This window comes from Carcharhinus amblyrhynchos, chromosome 16 (genome assembly GCF_965287045.1).
Source record: "Carcharhinus amblyrhynchos chromosome 16, sCarAmb.v2.hapA, whole genome shotgun sequence".
Lineage (NCBI taxonomy): Eukaryota > Metazoa > Chordata > Chondrichthyes > Carcharhiniformes > Carcharhinidae > Carcharhinus > Carcharhinus amblyrhynchos.
The window spans coordinates 4,238,530-4,257,042 of record NC_137339.1 but is presented as its reverse complement, the minus strand read 5'-3'; the positions used below and the strand labels follow the sequence as shown (position 1 = coordinate 4,257,042).

The 18,513-nt window shown below is 42.2% G+C and overlaps 1 protein-coding gene across 1 annotated transcript in view; it reads right to left on the bottom strand.

Moving 5' to 3' along the window:
* Positions 1-340: 340 nt before the first annotated feature.
* Positions 341-18,513, bottom strand: part of LOC145353603 (double-strand-break repair protein rad21 homolog) — a 41,932-nt gene continuing 23,759 nt past the window's right edge. The window contains exons 9-13 of the mRNA XM_080204362.1: positions 13,352-13,466; positions 11,531-11,673; positions 10,782-10,892; positions 7,935-8,015; positions 341-529 (exon numbers count right to left, since the gene is read on the bottom strand). Of these exons, the coding sequence (XP_080060488.1) occupies positions 341-529; positions 7,935-8,015; positions 10,782-10,892; positions 11,531-11,673; positions 13,352-13,466 (639 nt within the window). The remainder of the gene's footprint in view (positions 530-7,934; positions 8,016-10,781; positions 10,893-11,530; positions 11,674-13,351; positions 13,467-18,513) is intronic.

Sequence of the window (18,513 nt, the reverse complement as noted above, 5' to 3'; positions counted from 1 at the left end):
TGATAACAAGCTACTGAAGAATCTGCTAGGAATCTTATCTTTGCAGTGTCCAATTAACTCAGAATTGTTTTTTACTGGTCAGTGTGCTTTAATTTACTTACAACTGTGTTAAACCCTTTGGAAGGAACGCTCCCTTTATCTTTGTGTTGCGATGAACTCTTTATTAAAGGAGGATTGTAGTATTTCAAGTCAGAAATATTAAAAACTTATTTTAAGGCATTTGTGGCTTGAGGAATGGTTATCATTATCTGAATCATAAGTTTCAATGCAATAAAGGTATAAATATACTTCCTGTAATTTTGGAGGCTATTTTAAGGAGACAAAAAAAAACAGTATGTACTCAGAGGTAAAATGTTGCTCCTGGGGTTGCAATGATATCACTGTAGGGTTCTTTTTGGGTCAGTTCAAGCACCAACTGTTTCTTGAGCATTAGGAGGCTGTAGAATTTAGCAGCAGCCTGTTTGCGATTGTGATCCCTGCACAGTTCCTGTAGCGTGAAAAACTTTGCACCTGTTCTGTGATGGATCCGCTAGAAAAAAACAAAAGTAGAAGTAAAACAAACTGTCGCTGCATTTAACAGCATGGAAAATGATCAAAGGAAAAGTGATGCTTTTATAAGCATCAAATAGGTTGTCAAATAGGAGGCAGAGAGTGGGGGTCAATGGGTGCTATTCGGATTGGCGGTTGGTGACTAGTGGAGTGCCCCAGGGGTCGGTGCTGGGGCCTCAGCTATTTACCATTTATATAGATGATCTGGAGGAGGGAACCGAGTGTAGGGTGTCGAAATTTGCTGATGACACCAAGATTGGGGGAAAGGCAAATTGTGCGGAGGGTGTGGAGAGTCTGCAGAAGGATCTAGATAGGCTGGGCGAATGGGCCAGGAAATGGCAAATGGAATTTAATGTTGGCAAGTGTGAGGTGGTCCACTTTGGTAGGAAGAATGGTAGGAAGGACTATTACTTACGTGGCGAAAAACTGCAGCAGGCGACAGTGCAGAGGGACCTCGGGGTCCTTGTGCATGAGTCGCAAAAACCCAGCCTGCAGGTGCAGCAGGTGGTCAGGAAGGCGAATGGGATGCTGGCCTTCATAGCGAGGGGGATTGAATATAAAAGTAGGGAGGTCTTGCTGCAGCTGTATAGGGCATTGGTGAGGCCGCAGCTGGAGTACTGTGTGCAGTTTTGGGCGCCGCACCTGCGCAAGGATATTTTGGCCTTGGAGGGAGTGCAGAGGAGGTTTACTAGGCTGATACCGGAGTTGAGGGGGTTGAGCTATGAGGAGAGGCTGAATAAACTAGGCTTGTACTCGTTAGAGTTTAGAAGAATGAGGGGAGATCTCATTGAGACGTATAAGATGATGAATGGGATGGATAGGATAGAGGTGGAAAGACTCTTCCCGCTCAAAAAAGACAGTAGGACTAGGGGGCACAGCCTCAAGATAAAGGGGGGGCAGTTCAGAACGGAGTTGAGGAGGAACTTCTTCACTCAAAGGGTGGTGAATCTCTGGAATTCTCTGCCCGTTGAAGTGGTGGAGGCTGCCTCGCTAAATATTTTTAAGAAGCGGGTTGATGGGTTTTTGATAAGAGAGGGGATTAAGGGTTATGGGGAGAGGGCGGGAAAGTGGAACTGAGCCACGACAGATCAGCCATGATCTTATTGAATGGCGGGGCAGGCTCGAAGGGCCAGATGGCCTACTCCTGCTCCTATTTCTTATGTTCTTATGTTCTTATAAAAAAGAATATCAAAACTGCAGGTAATGGAACAACACCAACAGTGCAGCAGAGTGCAAGGTGGAAAAAAAAGAACATAAATACTACTTTCAGAAATAAATCTGTAACATGACACATTTAAGGTGCACTTTTACAGGCCAAATCATATTTATACTAACATGCTTTGGCCTGTAAACCCAAGGTATAAACTGAAAATGGAGAAAGAAAAGAGTTAACTTTTTGGAGCCTGAAACATTAACATTAATCTATAAATACTGTCACACCTGCTGAGTATTTCCAGCAATTTTTGTTTTTATTTCTTATTTATATTGCCTGGCTTCCAATCAAACGTTCATAGCCACAAGACAATTTTTTTTAGTTGTATCTTCAAAACAACACCTGTCCAATCATTTTTAATGGTGGTTAATTCTTGGGATTTCTGCATTACTAGCAAAGATGTAACTTCTTGCCTATTCATAGTTGTCCTGAATGTACTGGTCTGCTAGGCCACTTCATAGAGAAATTAAGAATTAACCATACTGGTGTTATGGCCAAATGACCAACAGCCAAGTTGCTCAATCTAAAATTTCCTCCACTATTCTTCATCTGTTATTCCAACTCCCACCCCCCAATCCCTCCACCCCCTACTTAACATATCCCTATGCAGATTCATTATCTCCTCCTCACAACTTGTTTCCCAACTATTCTTTTTGGGGCGATCTAACAACTCTCCCATGCCTATCCTATACAGGCAAGGTTAACTCTGATCAGCTTTGCAGAGAGAAAGAAGTCCCTGAAGTGTCTTTACTCCTATCACAACTGATTTAATGCAGGACTCATGGTTTAGGTGAATTGAGTTTCTACTCCCAAAAAATCCCAGTGGAAAAAAGCAGCATGGGCTGAAAATTAGCATTATAATAACTCCAGGAGCCAGTTGTAAAGGAACAGCACTGTATCGCACAAAATAAGGTAAAGCAAAACCACAAGCCTGTGGTCAACACAAACAGGTCCCAACTGGGACAATGTAATAATGGACCCACTCAGGGGCCTGCTTTATATAGGGTTCAATATACGTTCTCCACCTAGTGTTAATTACCAATTCCCAGAGATCTCGTATTCAATGAGTCTGACAGGAAAGTCAAACAGTGATTCCCCATGCAAGTCCTAAGGGTTATTGTACCCCACCCCCTCTGAGTCCAAGGGTTTGCCCTCATTCTTTCAGCTGTCTTCCTCTTTCGGCTCACAGCCTTCTATTTCATGCTCTGCCTGGTCAGGTGGGGTATACCGTATCAGCGAGTGTCTCTTTCTGGATGATTGTCGAAGTATCACTAAAGATGGTTCTTCCTCAATAACGACTTCTGACTGGGATTCCGCTGCTTCTGTTTCCATTTCGGAGTCGGAAATCTCATAGGCTGTTTTTGAGTCTCCCTTTGGTTGAGTTGCTTTGTACTTCCTCAGTGTTTTTGGGATCCCAGATGGCATGCTGATTGTATTAGCTACTTCCATCAACAAATCCCGATGGCATAGGTGGTGTACGTGCTTCCTTAGGATCTTGTCCCCTATCATAAAGGACATTGGCCCTACTCTTGCAAGTGTGTTCCTAGTGTCCATGAGGTGCTGCCTCCAAAATTTTACACTTGGGTCATGTCTCTTGATGAAAAACTATCAGCCTTGAGTAAATTTTAGTCCTTTTTTTGGGCTTCTTGCTTTTCTTCAATTCTTCCACTTGAGTTCAGAAAAGTAATGCTTAGCCTGGTCTGTAGGCACTTGCCCATCAGTAACTCACTGGGGCTAAACCGGGCATTACGTGTGGCATTGCTCTGTAATTAAAAAGAAAATATGCCAATTTTGTGTCTACAGACCCTCAGTCTGTTTCTTCATTTCCCTTTTGAAAACTTGGACTGCTCACTCCACTAATCCGTTTGATGATGGATGGTAAGGAGCTGTGCAGACATGTCGTACTCCATTTTTTTCCCTAAGTGTCCTAAATTCCCAACTGGTGAATGGGGTTCCACTGTCCGTCACAAAAATTTCTGAGATTCCATGAGTACTAAAAGATTGCCTAAGTCTCTCTATTGTGTTCTGTGATGTGGTAGACATCAATTGGTGCATTTCAGCACATCTAATAATGCTGGTCCATACTCGCAATGCTCCATCAGTTTTCTTAGTCGCATCTGGAATTCCGGCACTGTTTTCCCTGCAAATCTAGTAGTTGTATTCAACCTGTACCATTGCAAAATCGTGGAAGGTTTAGGTTGGTAATAACTTGCCACACTTCCACTAACTCATCAAAAGTTTTGGCATTCAGTGCGGCTAGATACATCAGACTTCTCTAATACTGAATATTGCAGCTTCACACGCAGTTAGTAGGATGACCTTTTGCTGGTTATCTCCTTCTATTTTATTAGCCTGAAATAAGTACGTTATTCTCTCAGCATATTGTGGCCTGTCCTCAGTACTCGTGTAATATGGCTCTAAATTCATGAAAAATGGCATCGCACAAACTGAATGATACAGGCTTACCAGGATCTGATGAGCAGAATTACTAAAACATTTCTTTTACCTCGTTGCCAGAATAATAATAACTCCAGGAGTCAACTGTAAGGAACAGTGCTATAATGCACAAAACAAAGTAAAACACCGTACCATAAGTCAATGGTGAACGCAAACAGGTTCCAACCAGGACAATGCAATAGTGGACCCACTCAGAGACTGCTTTGAACAGGGCTCCATATACGAGCTCTATCTGGTGAGTTAATTACCAATCCCCAGGGAGCATGTACTCAATGACTCCTACAGGCAGGTCACTCGGTGATTCCCCATGCAAATCCTGGAAAATAAAAACGCTTCTGCAACTCAAGACATTTTCCTGTCCTGCTGGTCAAGTTTTTGGCAGGAATCTGTGAGATGGCCTGATGTGTTTATATCTGTTGCCTGTGAAACAAACAGTAACTATGGATAAAAGTAAATGTGAAACTTTTGCAGGATAGTTAATTATTCAAACTTTCTATAAATGCAATATAGGCAAATTTTATTCTGTCAACGCAAGTTCTAATTTGCCATGAAGTAATTACTTATGAAGTGGAGCTCAATTTTGCAAATATGAGTATGATCTCACCTATTGCAAATCAATTGAATCAAGTCTGATGGAACTATGTAGTGCCTGGTCCATTGTGTCTCCACACTGACCAAAGAAATGTCATAAGCTGCTGCTATATTATTGTTTTTCCTGCTGGCGGTGATATTGTTTCATTATTTGTCAGTGAGCTCAGTGGAACCACCAACCACAGCAGGTGGAACTGCACGTTACATATTTCTAAATGCAAGTACAAGTGCAGAATTGTGTAACTCTGGCTGGCAACTAAATGGCCAATATCATATCAGATTGGCTGATGTACATCGACACTTGGTGCAGTAGAAAGTCACCCAGGCAGCAGTACAAAGTTTTTTTGATTTGATTTATTTATTGGCACATATATTAGTATACAATGAAAAGTTTTGTTTCTTGCCCACTATACAGACAAAGCATACCATTCAAAGAGAAGGAAAGGAGAGAACACAGAATGTAGCATTACAGTCATTGCTAGGGTGTAGAAAAAGATCAACTTAATGCGACATAGATCCATTCAAAAGTCTGATGGCAGGGAAGAAGCTGTTCTTGAGTTGGTTGGTATGTGTCCTCAGTAGCACTTTTTTCCAAAGGAAGAAGGTGGAAAAGAGTATGTCTGAGATGCATGGAGTCCTTGATTATGCTGGCTACTTTTCCAAGGCAGCAGGAAGTGTAGATGGTGTTAATGGGTGGGAAACTGGTCTGAGTGCTGGACAGGACTTCATTCATGTCCTTTTGTAGTTTCTTGTGGTCTTGGATAGAGCAGGACCCAGACCAAGCTGTGATATAACCAGAAAGAATGCTTTCTATGGTGCATCGGTAAAAGTCGGTGAGTGCCATAGTGGGCGTATCAAATTTCCTTAGTCTTCTGAGAAAATAAAGGTGTTGGTGGACTTTCTTAACTGTAGTGTCGGGGGAGGGGGAAGGAGACAGGTTGTTGGTCATCTGGACACCTAAAACTTGAAGCTCTTGACAAATTCAACTTTGACCCCATTGATATAGACAAGGGCATGTCCTTCACTATGCTTCCTGAAGTTGATGACAATCTTCTTCATTTTGTTGACTTTGAGGGAGAGATTATTGTCATTGCACCAGTTCTCCAGGTTTGCTATCTCTTTCCTATACTCAATTTCATCATTGTTTGAGATCCGACCCACTATGATGGTGTCATCAGCAAACTTGAAAATCGAGCTGAAGGGGAATTTGGCCATATGGGCATAGGTGTATAAAGAATATAGTAAGGGGATGAGGACACAGCCTTGTGGGGCACCGGTGTTGAGAATGATCAGGAAGGAGGTGTTGTTGCTTATCCTTATTGACTGGTTGTGGTTTGTGGGTTTGCAAGTTCAGGATCCAGTCACAGAGAGAGGAGCCCAGACCCAGGCCACAGAGTTTGGAGATGAGTCTCCAAGAAATAATGGTGTTGAAGGCTCAGCAGTGGTCGATAAATAGGAGTCTGACACAGGTGTCTTTATCATTTAGGTGTTCCAGGGTTGAGTGCAGGGCCAGGGAGATGGCATCTGCTGTGGACCTGTTGCAATGTTAGCAAACTGTCGTGGATCCGGGTAATCTGGGAGGCTTGAATTGAGTCGTGCCATAACTAACCTTTCGAAGCACTTCATATGATGGATGTTATAGCCACCCGACAATAATCATTAAGGCATGCTGCTTGGCTTTTTGGTACCAGGATGATGATTGTCTTCTTGAAGAAGATAGGGATCTCAGATTGTTGTAAGGGGAGATTGAACACCCCCGCCAGCTGACTTGCGCAGTATCTGAGTGCTTGTCCGGGTACGCCATCCAGGCCAGTTGCTTTCTGTGGGTTGACCTTCGAGAAGTCTGCTCTGACATCTGCAATGGTGACCTCAGATACAGGTTCATCTGTGATTTCCGGGATGGAGGCCATGCTCTTGCTGACCTTTTGCTCAAAAGGGGCATAAAATGCATTGAGTTCATCATGGAGGGGTGCATTGGAGCTGGTGATTTTACATACCTTCATCTTGTAGCCTGTTACGTCTTGTGGACCTTGCCATAGTCAGTGGGAGTTTGCTTAGCTGGCCTGGACGTGTAACTTGATCCAGTACTGTCTTTTGGCATTTGACTGGATCTCCTTAGATCACATCTGGCTTTCTTGTATAGGTCAGGGTCGCCTCAGTCGAACACATCAGACCTAAACTTCAGCAAGCAGTGGATATGCCTGTTCATCCACGGTTATGGTTTTCGCTGGGGTGGTGGTGGCAGGGGTTGTTTGAGGCCTAGAAGCACATAAGATGGACTAAGGTCTGGATGCACATGGAGAAATGTTGGACAACTAGGAATGGAAATAAGTAAGTGCAGGGCAGTGGTCTACTGACTTCCAAAATCTAGGATTTTGAGAATTTCACATGTTCCAGAATTTGGCAGCATTTTGCAGCAGAGTAGGGAGTATTGCATTTGGAAATCTGGAATTTAAGATTACTGGGCGTGAATCTGGAGTTAGATAACACTTGAGGGGATGTAGGCCTTTCAATGGGTTAGGCTGCAGGTAGGGTGGGGAGGGCAGAAGGCAGCACGCAAAGTCTATGTAGAAACAAATAAAGTGATTAATGCAGCAAGAAGAAAATACTACTGAACAGCCAGAGAAACTGTCAGTGGCAACAAAAGGAAAAACAGAATGACTAAGGAAACCTGAAAGAACAAAATGTGGTCAAATTTTGATTGGGAATAAATACCATGACCCTTCCACGAGGAGTGTTGCTTGGCCTTAACTATTCTTTCCACCCCCAATTCCTATGAAATCTCTACAGGACTATCGTTGGCATCCCAACAGTTTAAAATCAGTGTCTGCTCCTTCTGCCAGTGAGCTGCCTAGGGTCCACAGCTTACTGGTTTAACTGAAATAAGCTTCAAGGTCCAATTTCAATTGGTGTCAAACCTATCTGTTCTGCATATTGTTCCCTGCACCCAGTTTGCATTGGTAAGCCTTTATCCAATTTCCCAACCCCTCACGCTGCCTCATCACCAGTGTTAATCATTAGCACCATATAAGAAATATGACAAATAGAATTATTTTTCTCTAGTTATGTGCACAAGTAGACAATTGGCTTCAGCTGTAAATGTAAGTACTATGAAGATAATTACCTGTAAACTGTGCCAAAGGTGCAGCGATCTTTTGTTGCAATGCGTTTCATCATATTCCTGATTTCCTGCTGTACTTTGCTTCTGTGCAAAAACCCACAGTGAAGATTAAAATTTTAACTGTTCTCACTTTAAAACATAAATTCACAATTCACCGAGACGAATACACATATTGTTATGATTATGTTCCTAGACTAATAATCCAAAGGTTTGGATGAATAATCCAAAGATCATTAATTCAATTATGAATCTAAAGTCATGGGATAATCTAATTTGATTTATTATTGTCACATGTATTAATACAGTGAAAACTATTGTTTATACAGAAAAAGCATACCCTACATAAAGAAGAGGGTGCAGAATGGAGTGTTACATTCTTAGCTAGGATGCAGAGAAAGATCAACTTAATATAAGGTATGTCCATTTAAAAACCTGATGGCAGCAGGGAAGAAGCTGTTCTTGAGTTGGTTGGTACGAGTACTCAGACTTTTGTATCTTTCTCCTGATGGAAGAAGATGGAAGAGAATGTGTCTGGGGTGAATGGGGTCCTTAACTATGCTGGCTGCTTTTCAGAGGCAGTGGGAAATGTAGACGGTGTCAATGGGTGGGAGGCTGGTTTAAGGGATGGACTGGGCTTCGTTCACGACCCTTTGTAGTCTTGGATAGAGCAGGAGCCGTGATATAACTGTGATATAACCAGAAAGAATGCTTTCTATGATGCATCTGTAAAAGTTGGTGAGAGTCGTAGTGGACATACCAAATGTCCTTAATCTTCCAAGAAAGTAGAGGTATTGGTGGGCTTTCTAAACGATAGCGTCGGCATGGAGACAGGTTGTTGATGATCCGGGCACCTAAAATCACGAAGCTCTTGACCATTTCTACTTCCTCCCCATTGATGTAAACAGGGGCATGCCCTCCACTATGCTTCCTAAAGTCGATGACTATCTCCTTCATTTTGTTGACATTGAGGGAGAGATTATTGTCGTCGTACGATTATTGTCGTCGTACAAGTATTGTCACTATCCCCTTCCTGTACTCCGTCTCATCATTGTTTGAGATCTGACCCACTACGGTGGTGTCATTAGCAAACTTGAAAATCGAGTTGGAGGGGGATTTGGCCACACAGTCACAGATGTATACAGAGTACAGTAAGGGGCTAAGGACACAGCCTTGTGGAGCATTGGTTTTGAGGATGGTTGTGGAAGAGGAGATGTTGCCTATCCTGACTGACTGCTATCAAGATAACAGGGGTGAGCTCCCACGGAAGGCCATGGGGCAGCATTTTAGCATCAGATATTCTAAGTCCGGTGAGCAGAAACCTGCCAGCATTGCTGCATCTAGGCACCACAAAGTGATGATTAGGAAGCAGACCCCACCTCCCCAAGCCTCGCCTGAGGCTGCTGCATGGTCTATTCAGCAGATTGGAAAGCCGTCTGGTTGTAAGGCACAATCTAGAATCTAGAAGTAAAAGGATGTGTTTACCTGTTACGGTGACCATATCAGATACTGCCCCTAAGAAGATGGTGGTGAGCCAGCTGCTTGAAACACTGAAGACTATCTGGTGTTGGGGCACCACCAGTGTAGGTACACCAACAAAGAGGGAATTCCACAACCCGAAGGAGAAAATGCCGGAAAATCTCAACAGGTCTGGCAGCATCTGTAGGAAGAGGAAAGAGCTGACATTTCGAGTCCAGATGACCCTTTGTCAAGGCTCTCCTTACAGATGCTGCCAGACCTGCTGAGATTTTCCAGCATTTTCTCTTTTGGTTTCAGATTCCAGCATCTGCAGCAATTTGCTTTTATCCAGGAAATTCAACAATTTTGACCCAGTGACAAAGAAGGAACAGTAGTCTAGTTCTAAGTCAACATGATGTGTGAATTCGATGGGAACTTTGACATTTGCGCATGAAGGTCTGCACACTTAATTCACTGCACTTTTGTTTTCCTAGACATTCAGTCTGCTCTATCATAAAACCATATGGCACAGAAGGTCATTTGGCCATTAATATCTTTGCTATTAGGAGCACAGCCATGCAGAATTTGCCCTTTTATCCTTAATCTTAAAACCCAAATTTTGAATTCCTACGCTTTCCCAGATTTTTTATATGCAGACTTGAGAAAGATGTTGTTCCAGCAATTACACAAATTTTGTACTAGCTTGAATGCTCTGACGAAGCACCATCCAGGTTCAAAATGTTGGCTCTATTCTTTCATTATAGATGCTATCTGACCTGCTGAGACTTTGCAGCATTTTCTGTTTTTGCTTCAGATTCCAGCATCCGCAGTATTTTGCCTTTACCATTTGTTATAATGAGTGTAGGCAGTTGTGAAGCTTTCTCACAGAGATTGAGTTCCAGAGGACAGCAAAGCCCTTCTAGCTTCAACCAGGCTTCAGCAGCAAACCAAACGGCTTTCTGCAAAAGCTTTTTCTGTTTGCCACAGGCCCAGGACCATACATAAACCCCAACACTGCATGACCCTCAATCACTCTAATTAGTAATCCCCGGTGAACCTAAGTAAACAGAAGTCCATTAACTCTACTTTACATAGCCATTTGCAAAGTTAAAATGAGTAATTATCCTGCTCTTCCAAAATCTGAGCTACATTCCCTCCAGACATATCTGCAGCATAAAGCTGAATTTTTAAATGCTCCCTTCAAAGATAAAAAACAATATATGCATCTGTAGCAATTACACTATTATCATCAGATAACTATTAGATTAAAAGGACACAAGCTGCTTTTTACAAATAAAATGTAATCATAAAGTATATTTATTTTTCCTCCAGCGCTCTGTTAGCCTTATTCTTCCTTTCAGTCTATGTTGCAAGAGACATTTGCATTTTACCCACCTCTGCAACTTCATTTTGCAGACTGGCTTTCTCATCTCCAGTAGAAAGATGAACAACCAAAGAGTCCTCAAGAGGAAGCTCCACCGATGTTAAGTCAACATCAGATTTTTCCTATTTGAAGTAAACCAAAAAATATTTATAACTGCACCTTTTATCACTACATTTTCTTGTGCCAGGTCATCTATATTACAAAACCTTTCCTCCTGCTCCCACCCCTACCATTTCACCTATCATCCCTCGACGGCATGCTTGTAAACTCTCCACAGTAAACACAAATTAGGTTGGGTCTGAGTCTGAGACTGCGGCTGTGTTGAGTTTTGCAGAGGCATCTCTACAGCACACCACAATGTAGCACAACATTCTGCAGTTAGTTGTTGTATCATCTGCTTAAAAAAAATCTCTTCTGGATGTTAAATGGAGCTATTCTCTTACAATATGCTGAAAAAGTGTTATTCAGTCCATAAACTCATCAGCAATGTAATCTTATGAGAGGCGGAGGCAGGGGAGTTTGTGTGGAAGCAAGGCCAGAAAGTGGAGTTGAGATCATGATCTATCGAATGGCAGAGCACATTTGAGGGCCAAATGCTCTATTCCTGCTCCTATCTTGTGATGTTTTTCTGTTTCCACAATAATCAAACGTTTCAACAATTTTAGTAGGTTTCCTATTATGCAATAATAAAAGCACCTTTAACATTCTTAGAAGTATGTTGTTGCTAATTCAGACAGAACATTCGAATACAGACACTTACAGATTCATAGATCTCATTTTCAAATGGACTCTTCTCTTTGCTTATTTTCTGTACTGATATTGGTCTGTGATCAATGCTGCTCCTTCTGGATTCAATTATTATAGAATCTTGCAAATCACAAGGCTGCTCCGTAATGGGCAAATCTTTATCAAACCAGAAAAGGGTTTGTGTGGGGAGGGTGAGGAAAGAGAAATTTGTAAAACCATAATTCAGGTACAGAACGCTTCAAAGCACATTATGTTTGCAGTGCTCATATTCACATTTTGTAAACTATTTTCTATTATATTAGAAATGTTATATCTGCATGCATTTTTCCTTTAAAATATTATCTTCTGTTGTCATGTTTATTGCCACTAGTGTGACTCAGATATGATGGTGCAGTGGTTATGTAATTGGGCTAGTAATTCAGAGGCCTGGCCCAATAATCTTGATGCACAAATTCACAATCCTATAATGGCAATTTGTGAATGTGAACTTAGTTAGAAAACAAAAAGCTGGAATAAGGAGTCGGTATCAGTATTGGTGGCCATGAAGTTTTTGGTTGGATTGTTACAAAAATCCACTAATGTCCTTTGGAAACAAAAAACAACTTATATTTACTTAGCAAAATCAGAAAATGCTGGGGAAAGTCAGTAGCTCTGACAGAATGTGTGGACAGAGAATAGAGCCAACGTTTCGAGTCTGGATGACCCTTATCAGAACAGGTAATGGGTCATCCAGATTTGAAACATTGGCTCTATTCTCTCTCCACAGATGCTGTCAGACCTGCCGAGTTTCCCCAGCAGTTTCAGTTTTTGTTTCAGCTCTGATGAAGGGTCATCCAGACTCAAAACAGTCAGTCATTGATGACATTGCTGCAGTGCTCCAGACCTTGGCCCAGTCACAGAGGACCATGGCTGAGGGCTTCAGCACAATGGCTCAGTTAGTGGAGGGCCTCCAGAACTGTCGACGCCAGGTGACTCAGAGGCATCTGGACCTCACTTCAGCCCCTCTGTCCCATGGAATAGCCCACGGGCCAGCAAGCACCAACCCCCACCCCCCTCCCCAAGGAAGGAGGAGCACTGGAACCATTCCAGAGCTTTCCACCAAGCAGCTCCAGTAGTCTAGCACTTCTGAATCCCTCCCTCCTAGGCAGTGGGCAAATTAGAGTGACATGGTGATACCTGTGACACCCAAAACTTGGCTGGAGCCCTCCAGGCCCAGGCCCTTCAGAGGATGCCTGTCAAGAGCATCACAGGCCAGAGGCAGCAGATTGCCTCCACTTCTAATGTGCTCTCAGGGGAAACACCTAGAAGGAGCAGTAGGTCATAGAAATTTAAGAAGATGGAGGACACTGAGTCAATGACCCCACCTCACAACCTACCCTGTGTACAGCTTTTTACTATGTGCCAGAAGGAGGTGCTGCTGGGTGCAGAATTTGCCAAATTGTAACTCTTAGAATTATTGGTACAAGTGCACTAACATTTGGCTATGCAAAACCATACATTGCTTTACTGTATGTCTAGCACACAAGGTCATGCATTAGATTTGTGACTTGAACCTGCCATATTTGAGGCTCTGCAATGTTGACGCTGAATCAGGACTCTTATGTATTTTGTGATGGTTGATATTCAAAACTTAACCTTTAAGAATGTTTTTAAAAAACATCTTCCTCATTCCCAATCTAGTCTAGCAATAAAGAGATAAGAAAATTGTCAAATGTAAAAGGAAATAGTGCAAATATAAAGTAGGTCCCATCAGTTAAAATAATGGCCTATTACAGAAGAGAACAAAAAAAATCTACTTGAAACCTTTCACAAAATAACATTTTCAATTACTCACCATTTACATTGCGTTCCTCACTTCTCATTTGTTCTACAGCAGATCTTCTTTCTCCAGTGCTATTCCGATCATTTTGCTCCCTTGATAGGTTTGTTCTAAGGCAATGTCTAAACAACTGATGAATAAAATTAATTTTATAACAAGTTATTTATAATCTAATCTTCGAATTGAAATCAAATTGCATATCGACATTCTTATTTCAAGAATGGGATGCAAAAAAAAAACACCTGCCAATATTCTGGCATCCAATGCACCTGCCCCAAAAGTTTGTAGCCCTGATTTGTGATAGCAGCAAAATTAGGCTGCAGTCACTTGCAATATAGGCAAGCCCACAGCAGCAGAAAATCTGGCACCTAGGAAGTTTGTGAGACTAACTCCTAATTTTAATTTTAAGAAAGCTTGCATTTATATAGCACTGTTCATAGTGTCTGGACATCCCAAAAGAGCTTTACAGCCAATTAAGTATTTTTGATGTGCAGTCACTATTGAAATACAGCAACCAATTTACACACAGCAAGTTCCCATAAATGCTTTTGAGATAATCACCAGATAACAGGGACAGCACATTGATTAGCACTGCTGCCTCAAAGCACTAGGAACCCAGGTTCAATTCCACTTTGGCTGACTGTCTCTGGGTTTCCTTCAGGTGCTCTGGTTTCTTCCCACAGTCCAAAGACATGCGGGTTAGGTTGAATGATTGCAAAACCGGATAAATGTGGCATACTTTAATACACTCACGTAAGGACTGGCCACAGCCGGGACTATCTAGGTGTCCTGTCATCAAACATCAGGATATATGTTTTCAGAAGGCTGATCACAGCTACCTCAAACAAAGATGCACTTGCATGGGCCTTCTGCCAGTTACTGACCAGTATTTTGGTTGTGGTCCTTGCTTCAATGTATTTATCTTTCACTGGTGTGTGAAGATATCAACATTTTCAACAATGTCTATCTGCAATTTGATGCAGCTGTTTAGTCTATTTAGCCTTAACCCTGAAACATATCTAATTTTTCTAATATTTGTTTAGGAGATATGAGCATTGCTGGCTGTAGCAGTATTTACTGACTATTTCTAATTGCCTTTGAATTGAGTGGTTTGCTAGGCCATTTCAGAGGGCATTTCAGAGTCAGCCACATTGCTGTGTGTCTGAAGCCAGACCAGGTAAGGTTGGCAGATTTCCTTCCCTAAAGGATATTAGTGAACCAGATACGTTTTAACAACATTAAAGAATAGTTACATGACCCTAATTAGACTTTTAATTCCAGATTTTGTTTTGCTGAATTTGAATTTCACCACCTGCTGTGGTGGGATTCAAACTCAGGTCCCCGGGGCATTACCCTGGATCTCTGGGTTACTAATCCAATGACAATACCACTGTGCCACCTCCTCCTCCTAATTCTAATTCCATCATGGCAGCTGAGGAACTTAACTAAATAAAGTTTGGATATACCAGTATTAGTAATGACTATTAAACTATTGGACTGTCATAAAAACCCATCTGATTCATTACGTCCTCATAAAAGGAAATCTACTGCCCTTATCTGGTTTGGCTTATTTATGACTCCAGACCAGAGAGCTGGAGTTGACTCTTAAGTGTCCTCCGAGGTGACTAACAAGCCACTTGGTTGTATTCAAAAAGTAAGCTCACCATCACTTTTTCAGAAGTTAAGAATGGGTAATAAATGCTAGCCTTGCCAAGAATACCCATAACCAATAAATTAATGTTTCTTGAATAATGGGTGTTATTTTCATTGTATTTCTTAATAAGATGCACTGTAAAGGCTGACAAACATGGGAGACAAAAATGTGCTCAACATATAAAACATAATTATCAACTAATCACTCTGTCATTCTTTAATTGATAAGCACCTTGCATTTCAGAAGTTTAACCTCATTTTGATCAATATTCTTAATTTATTCAATAATTTAGTTTATTAATCCATCGGACATGGGAGTTGCTAGTTGGCCAGCATTTATTGCCCATCCCTAGTTGCCCTTGGAGGGCAGTTGAGAGTCAACCATGTCGCTAATTCTTGACAAATACATGAACAGAATGAGAATAGAGGGATATGATCCCCGGAGGGGTAAGGGATTTAGTTCAGTTAGGCAGCATGGTTGGTGCAGCCTTGGAGGGCTGAAGGGCCTGTTTCTGTGCTGTAATTTTCTTTGTTCTTTGAGTCACATTTAGGCCAGACCAGGTAAGGGCAGCAGATTTCCTTCCTGAAAGGACATTAGTAAACCAGATGGGTTTTTCTGACAATTGACAATGTTTTCATGTTCATCAGTAGATTTATAATTCCAGATATTTTTAATTGAATTCAAATTCCATTGTTCTGCCATGGTGGGATTCGAACCCGGGTCCCCAGAACATTACCTGAGTTTCTGGATTAATAATCTAGGATAATGCCATTAGGCCACTGAAAAGTCAAATAGTGTGTGGTCGCTACAAATGATATTTCTAACCTCATGATATTGTGACAATTGCTAATTGTAATAACTTCAATAAGGCCCATGAGGTCAGGCTCTTGGAGTATGAGCTCCCTGACTGGAGTCATAATTTCCTGTCCATTCTGGGAGCTTATACTCCAAGAGGCCTCATTGAATCATTACACTAGTCTATCCAATCTTGCATCCTATATGGAGCCTCTATCTCATGAGGAAGGGGCAGCTTGATGGCTCCATCAGGACCAATGTTCTTTGCCTCAGTGCCATACATTTTGTCATATACACTCTCTCCTGACTGTTTGGTGCTATTTATAACTTGGGTCAACTTCATTTGTTGCTTTCTTTAGCTAAATAACCAGTTTGGTCCGAATGTTATACTTGGGTCATGCTGAAAATCGATGCAGATGGGAGCAGATGTGAAACTCACTCCTGTCTGACATTGAGTTGTTAATGCAATATTACACCAGGTGGCCAAGTAAGCCCATCTACCGTGAACCAGGTCTGCCGGTTGGGTCTCTGTATGGAAAGGATTGGAAACACATAGGGCGCTGGGTCCAATGCAAAACATGATGAGGCAACTCCCTAAAGATTGCCTAGAGTTTTGGGGGAAGCTGAGGGTGTGGCTAAAAACTAAGAATTTTACTGTTCTACCCAAAGGGTTGTGAATCCACCCAAAGGGTTGTGAATCTACGGAATTCCCTGCCTAGTGAAACAGTTGAGGCCACCTTGTTGAATGTTTTTAAGGTAATGATAGATAGATTTTTGAACAGTAAAGGAATTAAGGATTATGATGAGTGAGCTGAGTCCACGAAAAAAATCAGCCATGGTTTTGTTGACTGGCAGAGCAGGCTTGATGGGCCAAATGGCCTAATCCTGCTCGTAGATCTTATATTCTCTAGGAATATTATCATTGCCAGGAGGCCAAGAAAAGTGGGAGGGCATGTTGGGTAGGTGAAGTGCCCTTGTTTTACAAACGAGTGCCTGCCTGTGATGGTGCAGGAGGTCAATGCCAAGTGTAACATCGTGATGCCCAGAGATGGAAAGAGAAGGCTTCCCACTTGACCAACAAAACCTGGAGCAAGATGGCTGCTGAGGTCAATTGGCATGACATTTTGCATTGCAAAAGGTTCAACAATCTTCTGCAATCAGCAGGGGTAAGTGCAGAGATGCCATAGTCCTGTGTGGGGATGTCCCCGTGCACTCAGAGGTCTGAATGTGTTTGCCAACTGGCACTAAAGCCTGCCGTGCCAAGTCTGGACTGTCAGCACAATAGGTGACAATGTTTGGAGGGTGATGTGTGCCACAATGAAATGGCTCACTGAATGTCCCTGTTGGGGGAGAATGGTCCCCAAGGATGATGAAATCCTAATGAGCCTTTCTATTGTCTATCAAGAGAAGACAAGTCAGAATGTTGTGAAATGCTGTCAAACTGGTGGGGGAGTCCTCAATCTGCAGATCCTCAGAAGGGAGCAAGAGTGACACTCTAGAGATGGATTGCCACTAGCCAGCTCATTCCTATGGTGCTGGTGGACTTGGGTCTGTGATGAAGATAAGTGTGTAGGTCCCAAATGCATGTGGTTGGGGTACGGGAAAGTTCATAGGCCCCTTCCATTAGAAAGTAAGATGTTCCAACCAATGTGCCATTCAAAATTCCAAAGTAGATGGCACCATCTTGCCATTGCCTCAGCAGACTATCTAGCATATATGGTGACGATTGAATTCACTGACATGTCTTCCTTCCTTAGGTAAGCCAACTGCATCAACCCCAAGTGACCCAGAGGATATCGTTCCTGCACTTGTGTCATGCTTTCTTTTGGTACCAGGCACTAGTGCAGATACTCCCATATTGGTGGGCGTGTGGTCGTCACCTCTGTCGACATTCCAATGGTCCAGACACACCATACTTATGTGAGAAGGTGGCAGAGGCACAAAGGCCCAAAGGTGCCGATTGTGGGGGCACTGCTGGAGACCAGGATCATTTTGAGTCCCAGGCAGACAATGAGTTTCCGGAGATGTCCATCAGGCAGCGAATGGTGTATGTCCAGCGGGATGCGTGGGGAGATCATAAGAACATAAGAACTAGGAACAAGAGTAGCAATTCAGCACCTCATGCCTGCTTCACCATTCAATACAATCATGGCTGATCACATCTTGGTCTCAACTTCACTTTCCTGCCGTTCTCCATAACTCTTCAACTTATTATTAATTAAAAATCTCTCTATTCCCCCTTAAATTTACTCAATGTCCTGGTGTCCACTGCACTCTGGGGTAGTGAATTTCACTGATGCATGAACCGTTGAAAGTTTCTCCTCATCTGTGTTTTAAATCTGCTACTTGTTATCCTAAAATAATAACCTCTTGTTCTCGATTGCGCCACAAGAGGAAGCATCCACTATACCTCTACTTGGTCAATATCTTTATCATCTTATATACGTTAAACAGATCTCCTCTCACTCTTCGAAACTCTACAGTATAAGCATAAACTGCTCAATCTCACTTCATAAGACAAGCTTCCTCATCTCTGGAATCAATCTAGCAAACTTTTTCTGAATTGCCTCTAATGCTACTGCACCCTTCCTCAAATAAGGGAATCAGAACTGTACACAGCACTCCAGGTGCAGTCTTACCAATGCCTTGTATAGTTGCAGCAAAACTTCCTTACTTTTATATTCTATTCCTTTAGCTTTAAATGCCAAAATTCCATTTGCTTTGCTTA